A 16,889-nucleotide genomic window follows, 5' to 3' on the forward strand; every position below is an offset into this window, starting at 1 on the left:
TGCATTAGGGTTAGGGTGAGAATTTGAAGACTATAGAGGCTGGGAGTTTGAGACTGGAGATGGATTTATTTATTCATTCCAGTTCTTGAACAGAAAATCACACACAATGCCCATTAGATATGTCAATGTAACAGTGAGTGTTTTGGAATATCACATATGATGCAAGAGGTTTGTATTTACCTTGTTAGTCCATCACTGTCTTTAGTCAAATATAGTATTTGTCATGTATACTGAGGAGGCATATCTAGACTATCTTTACTATAGTATTTCCATTGAGGCTGGATTAAGTGGGCTAATGTTGCACTATGTGATCTGGTATTAATTTGTGACTTTCTGCTATAGATAAATGTGGTTTCCTTTTTCTAAATCATTCCATGGTGCCCCAGGATAAAATTAAATAATGCCTAGTCTCTGCAAACCATCCTAACGGACATTAAGAAAGCTGATAATAAATCTTAAAAATTGCTGTGGTGGGTGTTCTTGGCTTTTGATGAAATGTATTTGTTTATCTTATTGAAATTCTGCACTGCTTCTAACTTTGTGATGAAACAAATGTGCTTCTTTGTAGCATGCTATATTGCAATATGATTCACCTCTACATGCTGAGACCATAATAAATATCAAGTGATTTATATATATTCCCTGGGCCAGACACTGCTGCTGTTTTTGTGTTCTCTTACATTTTTGTTAAGACCTATTAGGTAAAGGTTGAATAGTTTTCGTACAATATGTTGTCACAAATATCTATTTATCATATAGTTTGTAATGGTTATTTTATATATGAAACATTGCATTTGAATATTCTCATGTTTTTGAAGACTGCTTTAATTGGTTCACATTATATGACAAACACAATGGGCCGAAAATTGTGGCCTCGTCGGGTTCATACGATGTGCGCACGCACCCAAAGAGGCCTCACAAATGCCGGTTCTCGGGGCGTGATGTGCATCTGCTGAGAACCGGCTTTTGCAATCTGTCAAAATGCAACCTGCAGGAAGGACATTCGCGGGGCAGAGATTGGGTTATTTGCCCAACTCTTGCTCACTAAATGTCCTTCAAACTCTTTTACCAGTGCAACATTTTTAAAACATAGAAAAATTAAATTTAATCCCTCATTTTCCATTTAAAAACCCTGCCCATTAAGGTAAGTTTACTTTTAACACTATTAAAACACACTAAAAAAAAATTTTTTTAATTCTAAAACATTTAATTACATTCAATTTTAATTAATTTTAAATGTGAGTTTTTAAAAATTTATTGTGTTTCTTGCTTTTGGGGGATATTCTCATTGATAGTAATGGGAGCTCCTACAAATGGATTTCCCATTATTATCAATGTGAATACTAGATAGTGGATAGCAAGGACCTATTGCCATTGGTGGAGGGGTCTATTACGAGGGGGTATAGTTTTAATGCGGTTGGTGGAAGGTACAGAGGGGCTTCTTCACGCAGAGGGTTGTGGGGGTCTGGAACTCACTGCCTGGAAGGGTGGTGGATGTAGAAACACTCACCATATTTAAAAGGTGCTTGGATGGGCACTTAAAGTGCTATAACCTGCAGGGTTACGGCCCTAGAGCTGGTGATTGGGGTTAAACTGGATAACTTGTTGGCTGGCACAGATTCGATGGTAAGTACTGCAGGGAATCGAATACGGCCAGAGTGATGATCTGGACTAGTTTTGATTGCCTGGATGGGTCAGAGAGGAATTTTCCTGGATTTTGTTTCCCCCAATTGGCCTGGGTTTTTATCTAGTTTTTGCCTCTTCCAGATCATCGCATGGCTCTGGTTGGGGTGGAGTGTAGAATGTATCAATGTAAAGTGTGTCGCAGTTGTGTGGGATCGACTGGTTGGGCTGGGTGCTCTTTACCTTTCTGCCTTTGCTCATTGTTCATATGTGACCTTCAGGGCTGCTGTCTGAGGTCTGTGCGGCTCTTTGTTGGCCGGTGCAGACAAGTTGGGCCGAAATGGCCTCCTTCTGTGCTGTAAATTTCTATGTTTCTATATTCATTGGTGGTCCAGGCCCATGTGATCTCGGGATACATCATCATATTATCGTAGGCAGTCCCTTGAAAGAGGATGACTTGCTTCCACGTGAGTTCACAGATGTTTCAATGAAGGACCCGATGTCCCAGTCCTGAACTCCAATTGAGGGGGTGGAAGATGCCTGTGTGTGATTTTTTTTTTAAACGTGACAAAGCCAGGCCTTTATCCAGTGACGAGGGTTAACCAGGACGACTGGAGACCGGCTCTGCTGCATGGACCTAATGCGTGCACATATCACCGTGTGGGCAGGCTCGTGCTGCCCTTGGGCCCTCGTTCTTCTGGGCCCCGTACAGGTTATTACTGAAGGCTCTAGAGGTCTCTTCTGGGCGCTGCTTGGTCTGATTAAGCAGAGCCACTAAGTTTAAGTTTTGGATCCCTAAATGGTTTAGGATCTCGGTCATGACTGCATCGGCTGCTGTACCAGGCTGGAGGACTGCGTCTGGCAGATTATCTTTTAGGGAAGTGGAACAAGCCAAGAAGAGAACTCGTGTTAAGTCTCTCTCTTCCAACTTAGGGTGACTTCTCCTGAAATTTGCCCACCTCCTGTTAACTCCCAGTGGGTCGTCCCCATCATTAATAGGCCCCAACTCGTGGCTACCCGCCATGACGTCAGCACCAGATATGGGCCGTGAGTGGGTATGGTTACTGCTGATGTGACCATGCATCATAAAAAAGTGGTTACTACTGCTGCGGTTGGCTCTTGTGTCTCCGAGGTATCCCATCCTTCATCACCCTCCTGGGGATTATACTGACTGCCTTCCTCTTCCCAATCTGTCTCCCCCGTGTTCCCTTCTGTTGTCCCTGTTATTCCTCCCCATGTTACTGTGGATACCAGGGCCTGCTGCTCTCCTAACTTACTTTTTTAGCCTCGCTATTCCTAGTTGGCACTGGGAGTGATCTGCCTCTCTATGTGGCTTCTTAATTATTTCCCTTAATGCCCCCCTAACATCTTCCACCTCTGGCCGGAGCCCCAAGTTTTCCAATTTATATTTTTTTAATTCTAATTTGTTTTCATTTGCTTCAACGAAGGCTGCTGTGGCATTTAAATTTTGAAAGGCTTTGTTGCTGTAACAATGAAGCTGCCTGTTCGGCCCCTCTTTCTAATTGCCTAAAACTGTGGATTAATTGATCAATTTCTTGTCTCAAATGCTGTATTTTTATCTCTCCTTTAACTGCCGAATAAGTTGACGGCTTTCTTCCTTTTGTTCTTTTATATTTTGAATTTCTCTTTGTTTAGTCAAACTTCTCTTTCTTGCGATTCTTTTAAATCTTGTATCTCTTCCCTTAAATTTTGAATCTCTTTTGCATCCTGCCTCATTAATTCCTCATCTCTCTGTGCGCAGAATGCCAAGAGACCGTTTGGCTTTAGTTCTCGATTTACTTTCTCCTGGATAAATGCCATGAGCTCCCCAAAGGACGCATACAAATACGTACCTGGAAGACATGTTCCTGTACGCTGGACTGTGAAACTTGACCTCCGACCGCAATCCTTCGTTCTTCCAGGACCACCAGGTATTTTCATTACAAATTTTCTGGTCGGACGCGTTCACCCGAAGGAGGCTTACGACCGCAATTTAGCCCCCATAATTACAAATACCAGTTAAATAAATCCTTGCACATAATATGGGGAAGCAGATCTTTAACATTTGCATCTATGAATTTAGAATTTTTTTGTTACATAGCCACGGCTGATAAATAGATCAGACTTTAGTTTAATCTTTAATGTGTATCTTCTGGTGCAAATTTCAGTCAGAAAAAAATAATGATCTATTCTGCCCAATTGTGCTGGTTCATGGAAGATTTTATGTTTGCGATTATTTGAGTGGAAACGTGAACTTTGGAAAACCAGCGCAATTTACGTCCAGGATGCTGATTGCACCCAAAGTGGAAACTCTACCCTTTTTTTAAAATGGGAAACGTGCAATTTGTTACCATGACTGGTCATGTGTAACCCCAAGCAACGTGATCTGGTGATGTAATTAAATATGAACAGATTAAGCAGAAGACCTTGGTCCTTTGAATCTACTCTTCCAAACTTCTCAGCAGATTCCTTATTTTAATTCTTGAACTAATGGTCTTGAATCCTATTTATTAACAGGAATGCAACCATTTTTACTTTTTAAAAACTTGCCATGGAATACTGTTCTACCACCTAATGTGTTCTGCATTTTCATCACTTTCCTGCTGATAAAGGTCCTCAACTCGTAGAGCACGAGGCCATTTGACCCATTGTGCCTGCACTGGTTCTGAGAGACATCCATTTAGTCCCACTCCCCTGCTCTTTCCCCTCCAGCTTTTGCCATTTCAATTATATATCCAATTCCCTTTTTGCAAATTATTATTGAATCTGCTTCCACCACCCTTTCAGGTAGTGCATTTCAGATCATCATTCACTGTCAAAATACCATTCTCTTCATCCCTCTAGTTCTTTTGCCTATGACCTTAAATCTGGGTCCTCTGGTTACTGACCTTCCTACCAGGGAAATCAGTTTTTCCTTATTCACTCTATCAAAACCCTTCATAATTAAATCGCCCCTTAGACCACCTCTGCTCTAAGAACAATCCCAGCTTCTCTAGTGTCTCCACACAATTGAAGTCCCTCACCCCAGTTATCATGTTCGTAAATCTCCTCTGCACTTTTGACATCCTTCCAAGTGTGATGCCCAGAATTGGACACCATACTCCAGTTGAGGCCTAACCAGTGCTTTCGAAAGGTTTAGAAATCCTTCCTGACAAGAACTTTTTGGGAGCTTGGGCACAAATTGCGTATATTGACACATTCTCATTGGAGAAAAGAATGTGAGCTACATGCTTAAAAAGATTTATAAAAAATTCATTGCAGGACCAGCTGATGGCTCTGTTAGTTGATCTTACCCAGGGCAGCTGTTTGAATGCTACAATTGCCAGACACGAGACTCCCAAAGCAAATGCTCTACTTGGAACTCCTTCATGACAAACAAGCCAAAGGTGGGCAGAGGAAATGTTACAAGGACACCCTCAAAGCCTTCCTGATAAAGTGCAACATCCCCACTGACACCTGGGAGTCCCTGGCCAAAGACCGCCCTCAGCGGCGGAAGTGCATCCCGGAGGGCACTGAGCACCTCGAGTCTCATCGCTGCGAGCATGCAGAAATCAAGCGCAGGCAGCGGAAAGAGCGCGCAGCAAATCTGTCCCATCTACCTGTGACCTGTCTTGTATTGGACTGTTCAGCCACCTTAGGACTCATTTTAAGAGTTGAAGCAAGTCTTCCTCGATTCCAAGGGACTGCCTATGACAACAATTGGCCATGGTACTTCTAGGTGAGGGGGAAATTAACGCACGTTCCTGGTCCTGACTCCTTTCACTGGCTGTGCGAGTGGGTGGGGACGGGGACAGGATCAGCCTCAGCTACTTGGGCAAGGTACTGGAAGATGATTGGTGCCTGTACAACCAAACTACAGCAAGGAGTCACAAGAAGATAGAGGAAACCATAATTCAGATGTTTGCATTAATACCAATACATTGCTTTAAGTCTTCATTGTATATTGTGCATTAAATGTTTTGATGTGCAATATTTTAATGGTAAACCAATTTTCTTAACAGACTTACAAAAACACACAGTTCCTTTTGTTTAGGTAGTTCTTTATTGTCACTAAAGCATAAGGCAGTATTTTACTAAACGGAGATATATGCTACAAGACACGGTAGCATGCCTGTCAAGATAGTCTGGTACACAAAGCAACAGAATGACCCAAGGTGACCATAATAGTTCACATACCTAAACCCTTGCATAAGGTGGGAGGATGCAGCGCTGTTTAGCCTCCAGTACATTAAAACTGCTTTACAGCATACCTGGAATAGGACAGGAACTCATTTACTGTCTGCATATTGGTATGCAGAAACCATCAGTGGTATTGCATCTTTAATATTGCAACATTTTTACTGTAAAATAAAAGGTGTACTGAAAAACAGATGGGGCTTTAATTTCCTATTTCTGCAACACCTGTAATGTGTTTGTGCAAATTTCTGTGTGCAGTTTATTTTAAATGTAGGAACAACAGCCAAAATAGCACAGCAGAAATTGATGCACATTAATAGTTGTGCTAAAAGTAGCGCAGAGAGGAAATTGAACACACTGTTGAGCACTAATGGTTTTGGAGATGGTCAGAATTACTGATTTTAAGATAAATCTTCCCTCTGAATGACTTGATCTTTCTATTAAGTTTTAAGGTGTAACATTTTTGTAACTACAGTATCAATCCACAGCCAACAGTACCACCGTTTATATTTCGCGGCTACAACTCACACAATGGATCAAGAGAACTCTATACGTAAATCTGCAACAGCTTGCGGCTGTTTAAATCGTGTTTTTGAGACGGTATCCCCCCTCAGCACTTCATAATCTTGAGTAGGTACTACAGTAGCATTGAACCCAAATTGTGAGTCTGCTGCAAGAGGGTCTCGCACCACTCCAAAGTTCAGTTATAGTGTTGCTTTTACATTACTGAGAAGTAGAAACAACTTTGCTGTGACACAAAAGGGACTGTGTAACTGTTGTAAAAGGCAAAGATTTCAACTTGTGATGCAAACCAAACGAAGAGGAAGGATGTGTAGCATTAAGAAACTAGCCCTAATTGCAAAAACAAAATTGACAAATTAGGACTGTTCTGCTTTTGATTCGTGACTTCAGTCCTAGAAACGCACTGAATCTACAGTCTAATCTTGATTTTGTCCAAGATAAGAATTAATTTGGAAAGCAGTTATCTTTTTTAAAATCCCATCAGTAACTATTCTTGTGGCTGTGGAAGACAATTATTTTTAGAAATAAACATGCAAAACTAGAACTCCCAACAAGCACCCAAATGCAAACTGCACAGAAAAAAGTGCAACTTTCCCTGTCGATTTTTGGCTTGCAACTCCTCCGCAATGCCCTTCACCATATCACTCTTCTCTCTCTCCTTCGATTACATCTGTGGTATTTTCTACTGTGCTCTCAAACATTCTTCTATATCTCTTGAGTAGAAAAGACCCTGCAATAGGTTTTGGTTTCATTGCTTGGCACAAGTGCTCGAGACATTCATCTATATGGTACTTAGCTTTTTCAGTGCAGTAACTTTGAACTCTCTTCCCCCTGTGAAATGCTTAAGATGGATACTGAAAACTGCAAGGTTCTGATGATGTGCCAATAAATTTGTTCAAACTGCAGCTCAACTACTACATTATCTTGCACATTATCTTACAAATGTTTACAGTAGCTATTCAAAGTATTAGAGAGAGAGACTTGTCACAATCAGCAGTATTTTATAATGAACACAGCATACACACATGCCTCTATTTTCATCAGTTTAGTCTGATCCAGCCACGGAGCACAATTACATTTATAAACACTTGTTAAAAAGGAAACTTCCATACAATTATTGTAATATCATATAGCTGTGCTATTTTAAATTTTATAAGAAAACATCAATTTATTGAACATCTGGTGACAATGAATGGATTTTCAATTACAGTTGTGCATTTTGCTTTGATAACACAAATTTCATAATGGTAACAGACATGCAGTGAGGGTGCCTGACTATCTTTGTTTTTTTAAAAAAGCAATGCAATCAATAATTTGCTTTAGAAACTCTCTGTTAACAACAACTCCACTATATCATCTAGGACTGGGGAAGAATAATGCAACGTTTGCCTACATGTGCAGTAGTTTCCTGAGACCAAAAATTACTAATATAGGCTAAAAATTTAAAAAGAAATGTAACCCAGCAGCAGAAATAATGATTCATAGGGCTGAAGTGCATTGAAAGACATCCAAACTCCCAAGGTACAAGGTCCGATTATGGCTGGTGCATTGCCAGTTTGTTTTGGAATGCTTAATCAATTATTCCATGCAATGCCAAACTTTGTATCTGTGAGATCAGAATCAGAGGCTTCAAACAAAGTGAATCTGCTATGGCTTTTACAGACGCTGCGATGGAATTAGTTTGACCGTGTGGCTTCTAAACCAAAGGTTATGGGACAGTTCATTTCCATTTATGCTCTTTAGGGTTACAGGATAACATAAATCCAGAAATACAACAGCAGAGCACATACTTCTTAGTACACTAGTGAGTTATGAATGTGAGCATTAAATCCAAGCTGCTAAAACAAATGATCTCCCAATTAAAAGCAGTTATATCCAGGATTTACATTTCACTTAGTATATGAAAGTTTACAATAATACAATATTATTAGAATGGAATAATACAAGAGGTCAACTGGTTCTAATAAACTAGCAGCTATTTTTCGGTTTTACAAATAAATCTGTTCCATAACCTTTGTCGTTGATGAACTGTTTTGAGGAAAGATCAAACCAGTCAAGTGCATCACTCACCCAGGGAAAGTTAGAAGTTGCACAAAAATACATCAAAAATGTTAAGACGTTACAAGCCATACTGACAATATTCTGAATACCCTAGTCTGAAATGTAAGCCTTGTGTACTTATTGTAAGGATAGTTTAAACTTTTTAAATTGAAATGTTCACATTAGTGATATCTTGAGCAACAGCATCTCACTTGCTCGAATACCATAAACACTAAATAGAAATAATCTTTGTTTAGTCATGAGATTTTTGCCTATGTTTGCACATGTCATGTATGGATGTGTTGCAGGTGACTGACCCTGAGAAATGCTTCTGGGGATGATCCTGTAATACCTTTTTTTAAGCTATTGGAATTATTCCTGTTGGGCAATGACTGACTATAGCATCTCAACTTTTCCATTACAATAGCATTTCAATGCACGGCTGTTTTTAATCCTTTTCAATCACACGATTTTTTCGGAGATGGCAATGAGCTCAAACAGATAGTATGTAAAATCAGATGTGTAATGTTCTGGTAACCTTGTCAGTGTTTAAGTACGTAAAAAACCAATAGGCAAACAAAATAGCTCTCTGTACTGTCTTTTCAAAATACTTTTAGGCACACTTTGTTCACACATTCAAACAGTGCAAACATCTCATTTCTTCCCCTCGCTCTTGCATTTTAATAAAGAAAAATGCATCATTTCAACACCACCAATCATCCATGGAAACCCAGATATTCCCACTCCCGATGCAACAGTTTGTGGAATGTGGCAAATGTTAGGTGACATACTTATCTTTTTGGCTCAAGTCTTTTGCATAGGACAGCACACAAACCAAGGCTGGGGAAAGCACGCTTGCTCAGCGCACAGTACCACATTATTCACTACCTTCAGTAAATAAATACACTCATTACTAGGCAAATCCCTTAACCTGGAGGTCCATACCTTGCATTTAAAATAAAAAAGCCACACAATTTAACTTGCATCAACTTGCCTTCTATAAAAATTGCATATACAAATCCCACTATATTCTCTAAACAAATTGTGATATAATACTATGGTGACCACAATATAGCAGATAATCTATTATTTTGATCTGTGCAGCAGGTGCCTTGCCAATGTGTCTCTATATCTGTCTTGCCTAATTAGCGGGTTTCCTAAAAACAAATTGCAGCAAGTTATGGGTACAAAATGGTTATCTCCCAAGATTTTGGTGCGAAAGTAATCATGATTGCTGAGTGCTTAAATGGCAGCCCTTACTGTCATGTGGGTTGATTGCTGGACAGGAGAAACTGCCTCACTGTTTAGTAAATGCAGAGTAACAGTTAATAGTAAGCTGTGACTGAGTTAACATTCTATCCACCCCTAATAAAGATGTATAGTTAGGAAAGATGATTATTGAGCAACCATCTCTTTCCACAGTGGGTAAAAGCAAGGGAACAGATTGTGCTCCAGACAAGAAGGTAACCTGAGTTAAATGAACTCTTAATGATCCTTAACTCAGTAGGAAGAAAAGCTGATGCATCTAGATAGTCAAATTTGTATGTTATCATCGCATGATGTTTGTGCTGCACCACCCTCTGGTGTAAATATACTAATAAACCTTGGGTACATATTTTGAATCAAATACAGTTGATGCTTTTTGATCCATCTAAAAATATCCCCTGGAGCAAGGTTTACACTACGATGCAATTCTACAAATGGCCAAAGCTCTAATGTGCAAGAAGAAAAATGGTCAGTGCTAAACTAAGCTAGTCCTCCATCTACTGCAGCTCCTTCAATAATAATCAGCAGCAGCAGCAACTGCAAACCACCTTTGCAAACACACTTGCCTTGGGTTGTAGTCTGGGAGCTTAGTTTTGGTCGAAGTATTTCCAGTTCAAAAGAAGTGATGTCACTCCTCTGAATTACAGAAGTGGCTTTTAAAGAAACAAAATCTTTGTAACCCTTGAGAATCTTCTGTGGGCAGTGGTAGAAGAATCCTTCTTGACAACTGGTGCCCATGACACAAAGTCTGGTGCAACGAGAAGCACAGTGGAATATGATACTTTTTTTTGCCTTTGCACCAATCCTAATGAGAACAGTAAATTTACTAGTAGTTGTCAATATTCTGTAAATTGTTTTTCATTTAAATTGTTTCAGAAAGTACTGAAAACTTTGAAACCTGGTACATGATTGACCGTGCACTGAGATTTAGGAAAAGGTGGTATCTATTTTGAATTCTGTCAGCTGTGTGTAGCAGCATTGTGCATAATTTAGTAGCTACCCAAGCTCTTATGGCTGATTTCTTACAAAATTTGATCTAGCACATATAACCAACACATGAGTATGAGATGATTATATAAGCCACACAATAGTCTGGCTCTAAAGCTGGTCATTTCTGATGGCCTAGGGTGCACTTGAGCTACATATCAGATTTAACTGCTGCAGGTTTTGAAACCATCTGGTATGGCAGAATTGATTTGAAACAACCACATGGGAATTCGGGCCACATCTGCAACTCAAACACTTGGGTTACTTTTCTTTTTAGGTGGTTTATAACTAAGAACTGAAAGGAAGTGCAGAAATTAAATGAGTGAACTGGGGCAGTTTTGCTTACTTTGAATATTTTGTATTTTTCCATATCAAGTATAATGGCCACTAGTCAGTAATGCTTATAACATAACTTTAAACATACTCAACCTAATTACAAGATCAAAATGCATCATGTGTAACAATTTGAGCACATGAATCCATTTTCTAGTTAGCTCTCTTTCCCTATGTATACATAAATTGTGGTCAAGATGGCAGATTAGTTGGGGCTAAATTGGGGTGCCAGTCAGATCTGTTTGGATTTAAAAGACTGGTCATAGTCCTTCTAGCCTCTGGACCACAAACCAGAATAATTAAATTAGGGGACATCACCAGAATGTGTGGGGAGTAGGCACTCCTGGCCATAGTCCGTGCACTGCTTATTGGAGAAGGGTGAAATTCACATGAGTGAGCAGTATGTATCTGGAAATTGTATGAATTTGCCTCTTCATGGTTGCTGGTCTGGGTCTTCTTCCAACCGTGTCAAGGCCTTTGGGTTGTCTGATTTGGAGTTGAAAATGTTGGACCAAGTGCTTGACAGCTCTGTGATTGGGGAAATGTCTAGCTGTGTGGCCTACTACACAATGATTTCCCACCCCTGGAAAATAACTGGGCCAGTATGAGAAATAGATGACTAAGCAGCAATACTTCATTGAAGGCATGGCAAAGGCCCCAAGGCACAATACCTCAAGTATGTATAGCCATGCCAATAAGCTGCAAAGTACACTTCCAGCAAACTGTATGGGAGCGGAGGGAATTCATTAACTCCAACTAAATATGCAAAAATTTTGAAACTTCAACAATTCCAGGAGTTTCTGAATTCTAACTGACAGCAGTAAAGCTCCACTTTTAGCTGAGAGATTTTAGAAATGTACTGAGCATTTTTGCAGTCCGTGATATGGCTAGAAACTAACGGTTTGTATTTGTAAGCAGACAATGAAAATTCTGTTTTGAATTGAATTGTCACTAAATATCAATGATAACTCAAGAAATATTCTTGAATTCTGTTACTGAATTAAAATGACAGGAGTTGGAAGACAGCAGGCCTCACTATTGAGTACACACGCATGCTGAGTAATGGTTTAAAGTATGGGATTGTATTAAAAACCACCAGGCAGGTTTGATGAATGGTGGTGGCAGAAACATGGAATCATGAACATATTCCTAAAGGTTGAGATGTCTATGTTCCCTGTTTTTTTTTTCTTTGGTACTTTTTGGTATTTAAAGCTGTTGCTCTGATTTTAAAATAATTAACCTGCTTATAAAACTAAAACATTTTGGAATACATACTGGGATTTATTTTTAGTAAATTTAACTTGATTAAATTTAAATTTAGTCAGTTTGATTCCAAATTTCTTGTTTAAATCCACAATTCCCAGATAAATTGCTTGAGTTCACTTGTTTACTAGTTTGAAATTGTACAGAGTACAACTAAGTGACAGAAAATGGTCTCAGGTATATACCAAAGGCTTTAAAACTTGGGATTTGTAATTAATTTGACCTTAAATGTACCTGAGAAATAAGTTCAAAATCAAGGTCTAAAGAGTGCCTAAGCATTTTGTAACTGCCATCAAATCCTTTTGAGTTCTGTATGAATCATGTGAAATATTCAGAAACTGGTTCTACACTCTGGTTTTGAGGTTTCTCCAATAGAGCAAGTTTTCTTTGGTTATTAGCTAACTTAAACATTTATCAACTCTATAAAATGTACTGCACCTTTTTTTAATTCTAGTAATTTTAGGTACATCTACAGTGAATTGGAAAGCATCACTACAGCAATATTTTTTAATTGCTGTCTTGAGTCATTCTATTAGTGCTGTGACTATTGTTGGCCCCAATAACAAATGAAGGATTTAGATGACCTGTCTCAATCAACTGAAGGAAGACCCTGTACGATGCTGTATGGACAAGTCTCCCTTCTCGACTCCTAGTGCATCCATACAAAATGCCGTGTATTTCCATTAATATTGCTGTGGTAAGTGATCAATACATTAACAACTAATTGTTAGGCTTCGTTAATGATTAAGAGGCAACTTGATGCTTTTGTTGAAGATTTGATTTTTTGCTTTGGGTATATGTTGACGTGAGTGAAATCTGGTGTATGAATTGCACTCACTAGAGTATAATGTATGTACGAATGCTCCCTCTTACCCCTCTGCCACCAGAGTAGAAGTTGTAAGTGTGGCTGTAATTTAATATATATTTGGACTGCTCAAGTGATTTATTCGGACCATAATTGCCAGTACATTTGCGAGTCTCCACAATTTTAGAAGAACTTTAAAAATATTATATAGGCTGTTGAATTGATGGGTATATAAAAAGGTGTCTGAGGCAGTCGAGATGTAACTGCTGTTTCCCTCCCTAACTATACTTGTAACCATGTGATTGCTGGCATGGGTTATCTGCTTGCTTATGTATCTGAACAAATGTGTTCGTATTGAAGCAGTTGCCGTTCAGGTAGTGCCCCGCTGTGGTTAGTTTGCATCTCCAGCCCACTCAACAGTAGCAAAGCTGTCCCCATGCAAGGCAAACAAAAAAAAATCAACTTAATGCAGTCTTTAAAGCTTTGAAATAATACAAGGAACTTTCTCCTATATCTCCCTGAATATAAATAAATCTGCACCACACCATACATGTACCGTTCAAGCTGCTGCTATATCAAGGCCAAATAAAGCACTACTGAGGAATTGAAGAGTTGTGCTCAAATTAGCATCTCTCCTGCCCACAGTAAAGAGTGAATTTTTTTTCCCATTGATCAGCGTGTGTGTCTATACCTGTATGCGCTCATTAAAATCCTTCAAGAAATCACACATTTTACGCATCTGCTGTACTTGAAGTACTTATGGCTAAATGCCTGCAATGTGATCCGTTTGACCTCACTGACCTAGATTCAATCTAACTTAGTCTTTTTCAAAAATTTTCCCACCATTTAAACAAAAATGTTTTGTGATTTCTTTAGGTCAGATATAGTAATCTTTACATAATTTTCACCAGCATGCTCTCCGCTAACAAGAATGCATTTTGATAGCTCTGCCAGCAAAGATGTTGTTTTAGCATTTTACGAACCAAATGCAGGTTGCTATAATTTCTAGTAATAAAATAGATTTTGTTAATAACTTGCCAGCAGATTTAAGTGCATTAATCCCTAACTTTGTAAACCTTTTCTCTAAACTAGCTGCTTAAATCGATGCTAGCTTACACACAAAAGGAAACGGAGCAAAACATATAACCTTTATGCTATTGTATTGAGGAATATTTCAAAAGGGACCTGGGTGATTGTAAAAGGTGGCGACCCCAGTTGTAACTTAGGTGTCAGTAACTACAGTTTGATACAGATATCCCCTCTTGTAGGCACACAGTGGGTAGAACGTAGCCACAACGAACTTTCCATCGAACATTCTTCCAGTCAGCATCTGCTGGGCTATTTTGCAGTCACTGGCACTTCTGAATTCAACAAAAACCTAGTTTTTAAAGAAGAAAGAGAATCAGGGTCTAACATTTCATTTAAAAAAAAAACATATTTACTTTTGCATTTCATACACCCTCGTGGCAGCAGCTATATAGCCAGCTCCTTTTTGAAGAAATGGGATTTAATTGAAACTGAATCTTGTTGAGGATTCACCTTTTCTATTGTTAGTAACTGCTGGACAAACCTGAGATGGAGTTAGATTGCTCTAGTCGATTTGTATTTAAGTAGGGTAACTGTAAAACATCACAATAAATCCTTACAAGCTAATACAATCATTTTCACCCCATGGAGAAGAGGAGGCAGCAAGATATAACCCAGAAATGTTATCTATCTAAAGTAACACCAATCCTGATTCTTGTAGGGAATTCAGAAGAAACGTCTTTACCTGGAGAGTAGTCAGCTTAGGGAACACGCTACCACAGGGAATAGTTGAGGTGAATAGTGTAGATGCATTGAAAGGGAAGCTAGATAAGTATATGATGGAAATGGAGGGTAATGCTGATAGTTAGATGATAAAGGATGGGAGGAGGCTTAAGTGGAGCATAAATGCCAGACATGGACTGGTTGGACTGAATGGCCTGTTTCTGTGCTGTATGTTCTATGCAATATAAAACCATATTTTTTCTGCAATGTGCATTAAACTGTTGCTCAATCCAAATTTTACTGGTTAAACCATGAGATATACAGCCCTGGTTTAAGAAGTACCTTGTATCACATTTTATAAATTCTAAAGGCATATTTCTGGTTTTTAAATTAGCAAGCAGTTGAACTTCACTATAACGGAGCCCCTTGGAACTGGTAGATAAGATCAGTCCATCAAGGTGTTCATTAAAGTAGCTTGTTGATTTGTTGCCTCAGCAAAATGAACGAATCAATTTAACTTGAACATCATCATTTTATTTTGTTTAAAACACTATACCGTGTGGATTGCTTCATGTTATGTGTTTTTCTCAATGCTTGCTGTTTCTATTTTTGTTTCAGTCCAAAAAGGTTCTCTGTTCCAGGTAATAATGGTGAAGTTTTGGACAGTTGTGATTGCCTCTATGAGCACATCCAGTGAAGGGATAACTAGTTTGGTGCTTTCCACGTCCTCGTCGCCAGTAATTTCCTTATCCTTTCCCCAACACAAGGTCACTGATTAATGACTGACAGAATATCCACGTGGATATTTTTTTTACCGCTGTGCATACGCAACTAGTACTAACTTTCTGGACCAGGATTTGAAGCACTGAATAACGCCCTGCTCCATTGGCTGTAGAACACTAGTTGCATTGTGGGGAGGGAGAGAGAAAGTGAATGGTTTCTGCTTTCAGGTCATTGACCTCAACTACACAAGGGAATTGTCGATGAAAATGGGTTACATTAGCCTCCACTTTATATCCATCACTGTTTTAGGGTACTTCCTGCTTAAATGTTCATTGTGAAAAATCAGGTCTTGTTGTTGGATTTGTTATAAGCAGCGTTCAATATGATGAAACATAGAAAATAGGAGCAGGGGTAGGCCATTCGGCCCTTTGAACCTGCACCACCACTCATTAAGATCATGGCTGATCATTCACCTCAGTACCCTTATCCTGCTTTCTCTCCATACCCGTTGATCCCTTCAGCCGTAAGGGCCATATCGAACTCCCTCTGAAATATATCCAATGAACTATCATCAACAACTCTCTGCGGAAGAGAATTCCACAGGTTAACAACTCTCTGTGAAGAAGTTTTTCCTTATCTCAGTCCTAAATGGCTTACCCCTTGTCCTAAATGGCTTACCCCTTATCCTTAGACTATGTCCCCTGGTTCTGGACTTCCCCCAACATCGGGAACATTCTTCCTGCATCTAACCTGTCCAGTCCCGTCAGAATTTTATTTGTTTCTATGAGATCCCCTCTCATCCTTCTAAACTCCAGTGAATACAGGCCCAGTCGATCCAGTCTCTCCTCATATGTCAGTCCTACCATCCCGGAAATCAGTCTGGTGAACCTTCGCTGCACTCCCTCAATAGCAAGAACGTCCTTCCTCAGATTAGGAGACCAAAACTGAACACACTATTCCAGGTGAGGCCTCACCAAGGCCCTGTACAACTGCAGTAAGACCTCCCTGCTCCTATACTCACATCCCCTAGCTATGCAGGCCAACATACCATTTGCCGCCTTCACCGCCTGCTGTACCTGCATGCCAACTTTCAATGACGGATGTACCATGACACCCAGGTCATGTTGCACCTCCCCTTTTCCTAATCTGCCGCCATTCAGGTAATATTCTGCCTTTGTGTTTTTAACCATCAAAGTGGATAACCTCACATTTATCCACATTATACTGCATTTGCCCAATCCCCTACCCTGTCCAAGTCACCCTGCAGCCTCTTAGCGTCCTCCTCACAGCTCACAGTCACTCAGTTTAGTGTCACCTGCAAACTTGAGATATTACACTCATTCCTTCGTCTAAATCATTAATGTATATTGTAAATAGCTGGGGTCCCAGCACTGAGCCCTGC

At 39.6% G+C, this 16,889-nt stretch overlaps 1 protein-coding gene across 1 annotated transcript in view; it reads right to left on the reverse strand.

Moving 5' to 3' along the window:
• Nucleotides 1-5,646: 5,646 nt before the first annotated feature.
• uhmk1 (U2AF homology motif (UHM) kinase 1) overlaps nt 5,647-16,889 on the reverse strand; it is a 37,147-nt gene continuing 25,904 nt past the window's right edge. The window contains exon 8 of the mRNA XM_070874510.1: nt 5,647-14,393. Within this exon, the coding sequence (XP_070730611.1) occupies nt 14,238-14,393 (156 nt within the window). The 3' untranslated portion in view covers nt 5,647-14,237. The remainder of the gene's footprint in view (nt 14,394-16,889) is intronic.

This window comes from Pristiophorus japonicus, unplaced genomic scaffold (assembly GCF_044704955.1).
Source record: "Pristiophorus japonicus isolate sPriJap1 unplaced genomic scaffold, sPriJap1.hap1 HAP1_SCAFFOLD_856, whole genome shotgun sequence".
Taxonomy (NCBI): Eukaryota; Metazoa; Chordata; class Chondrichthyes; family Pristiophoridae; genus Pristiophorus; species Pristiophorus japonicus.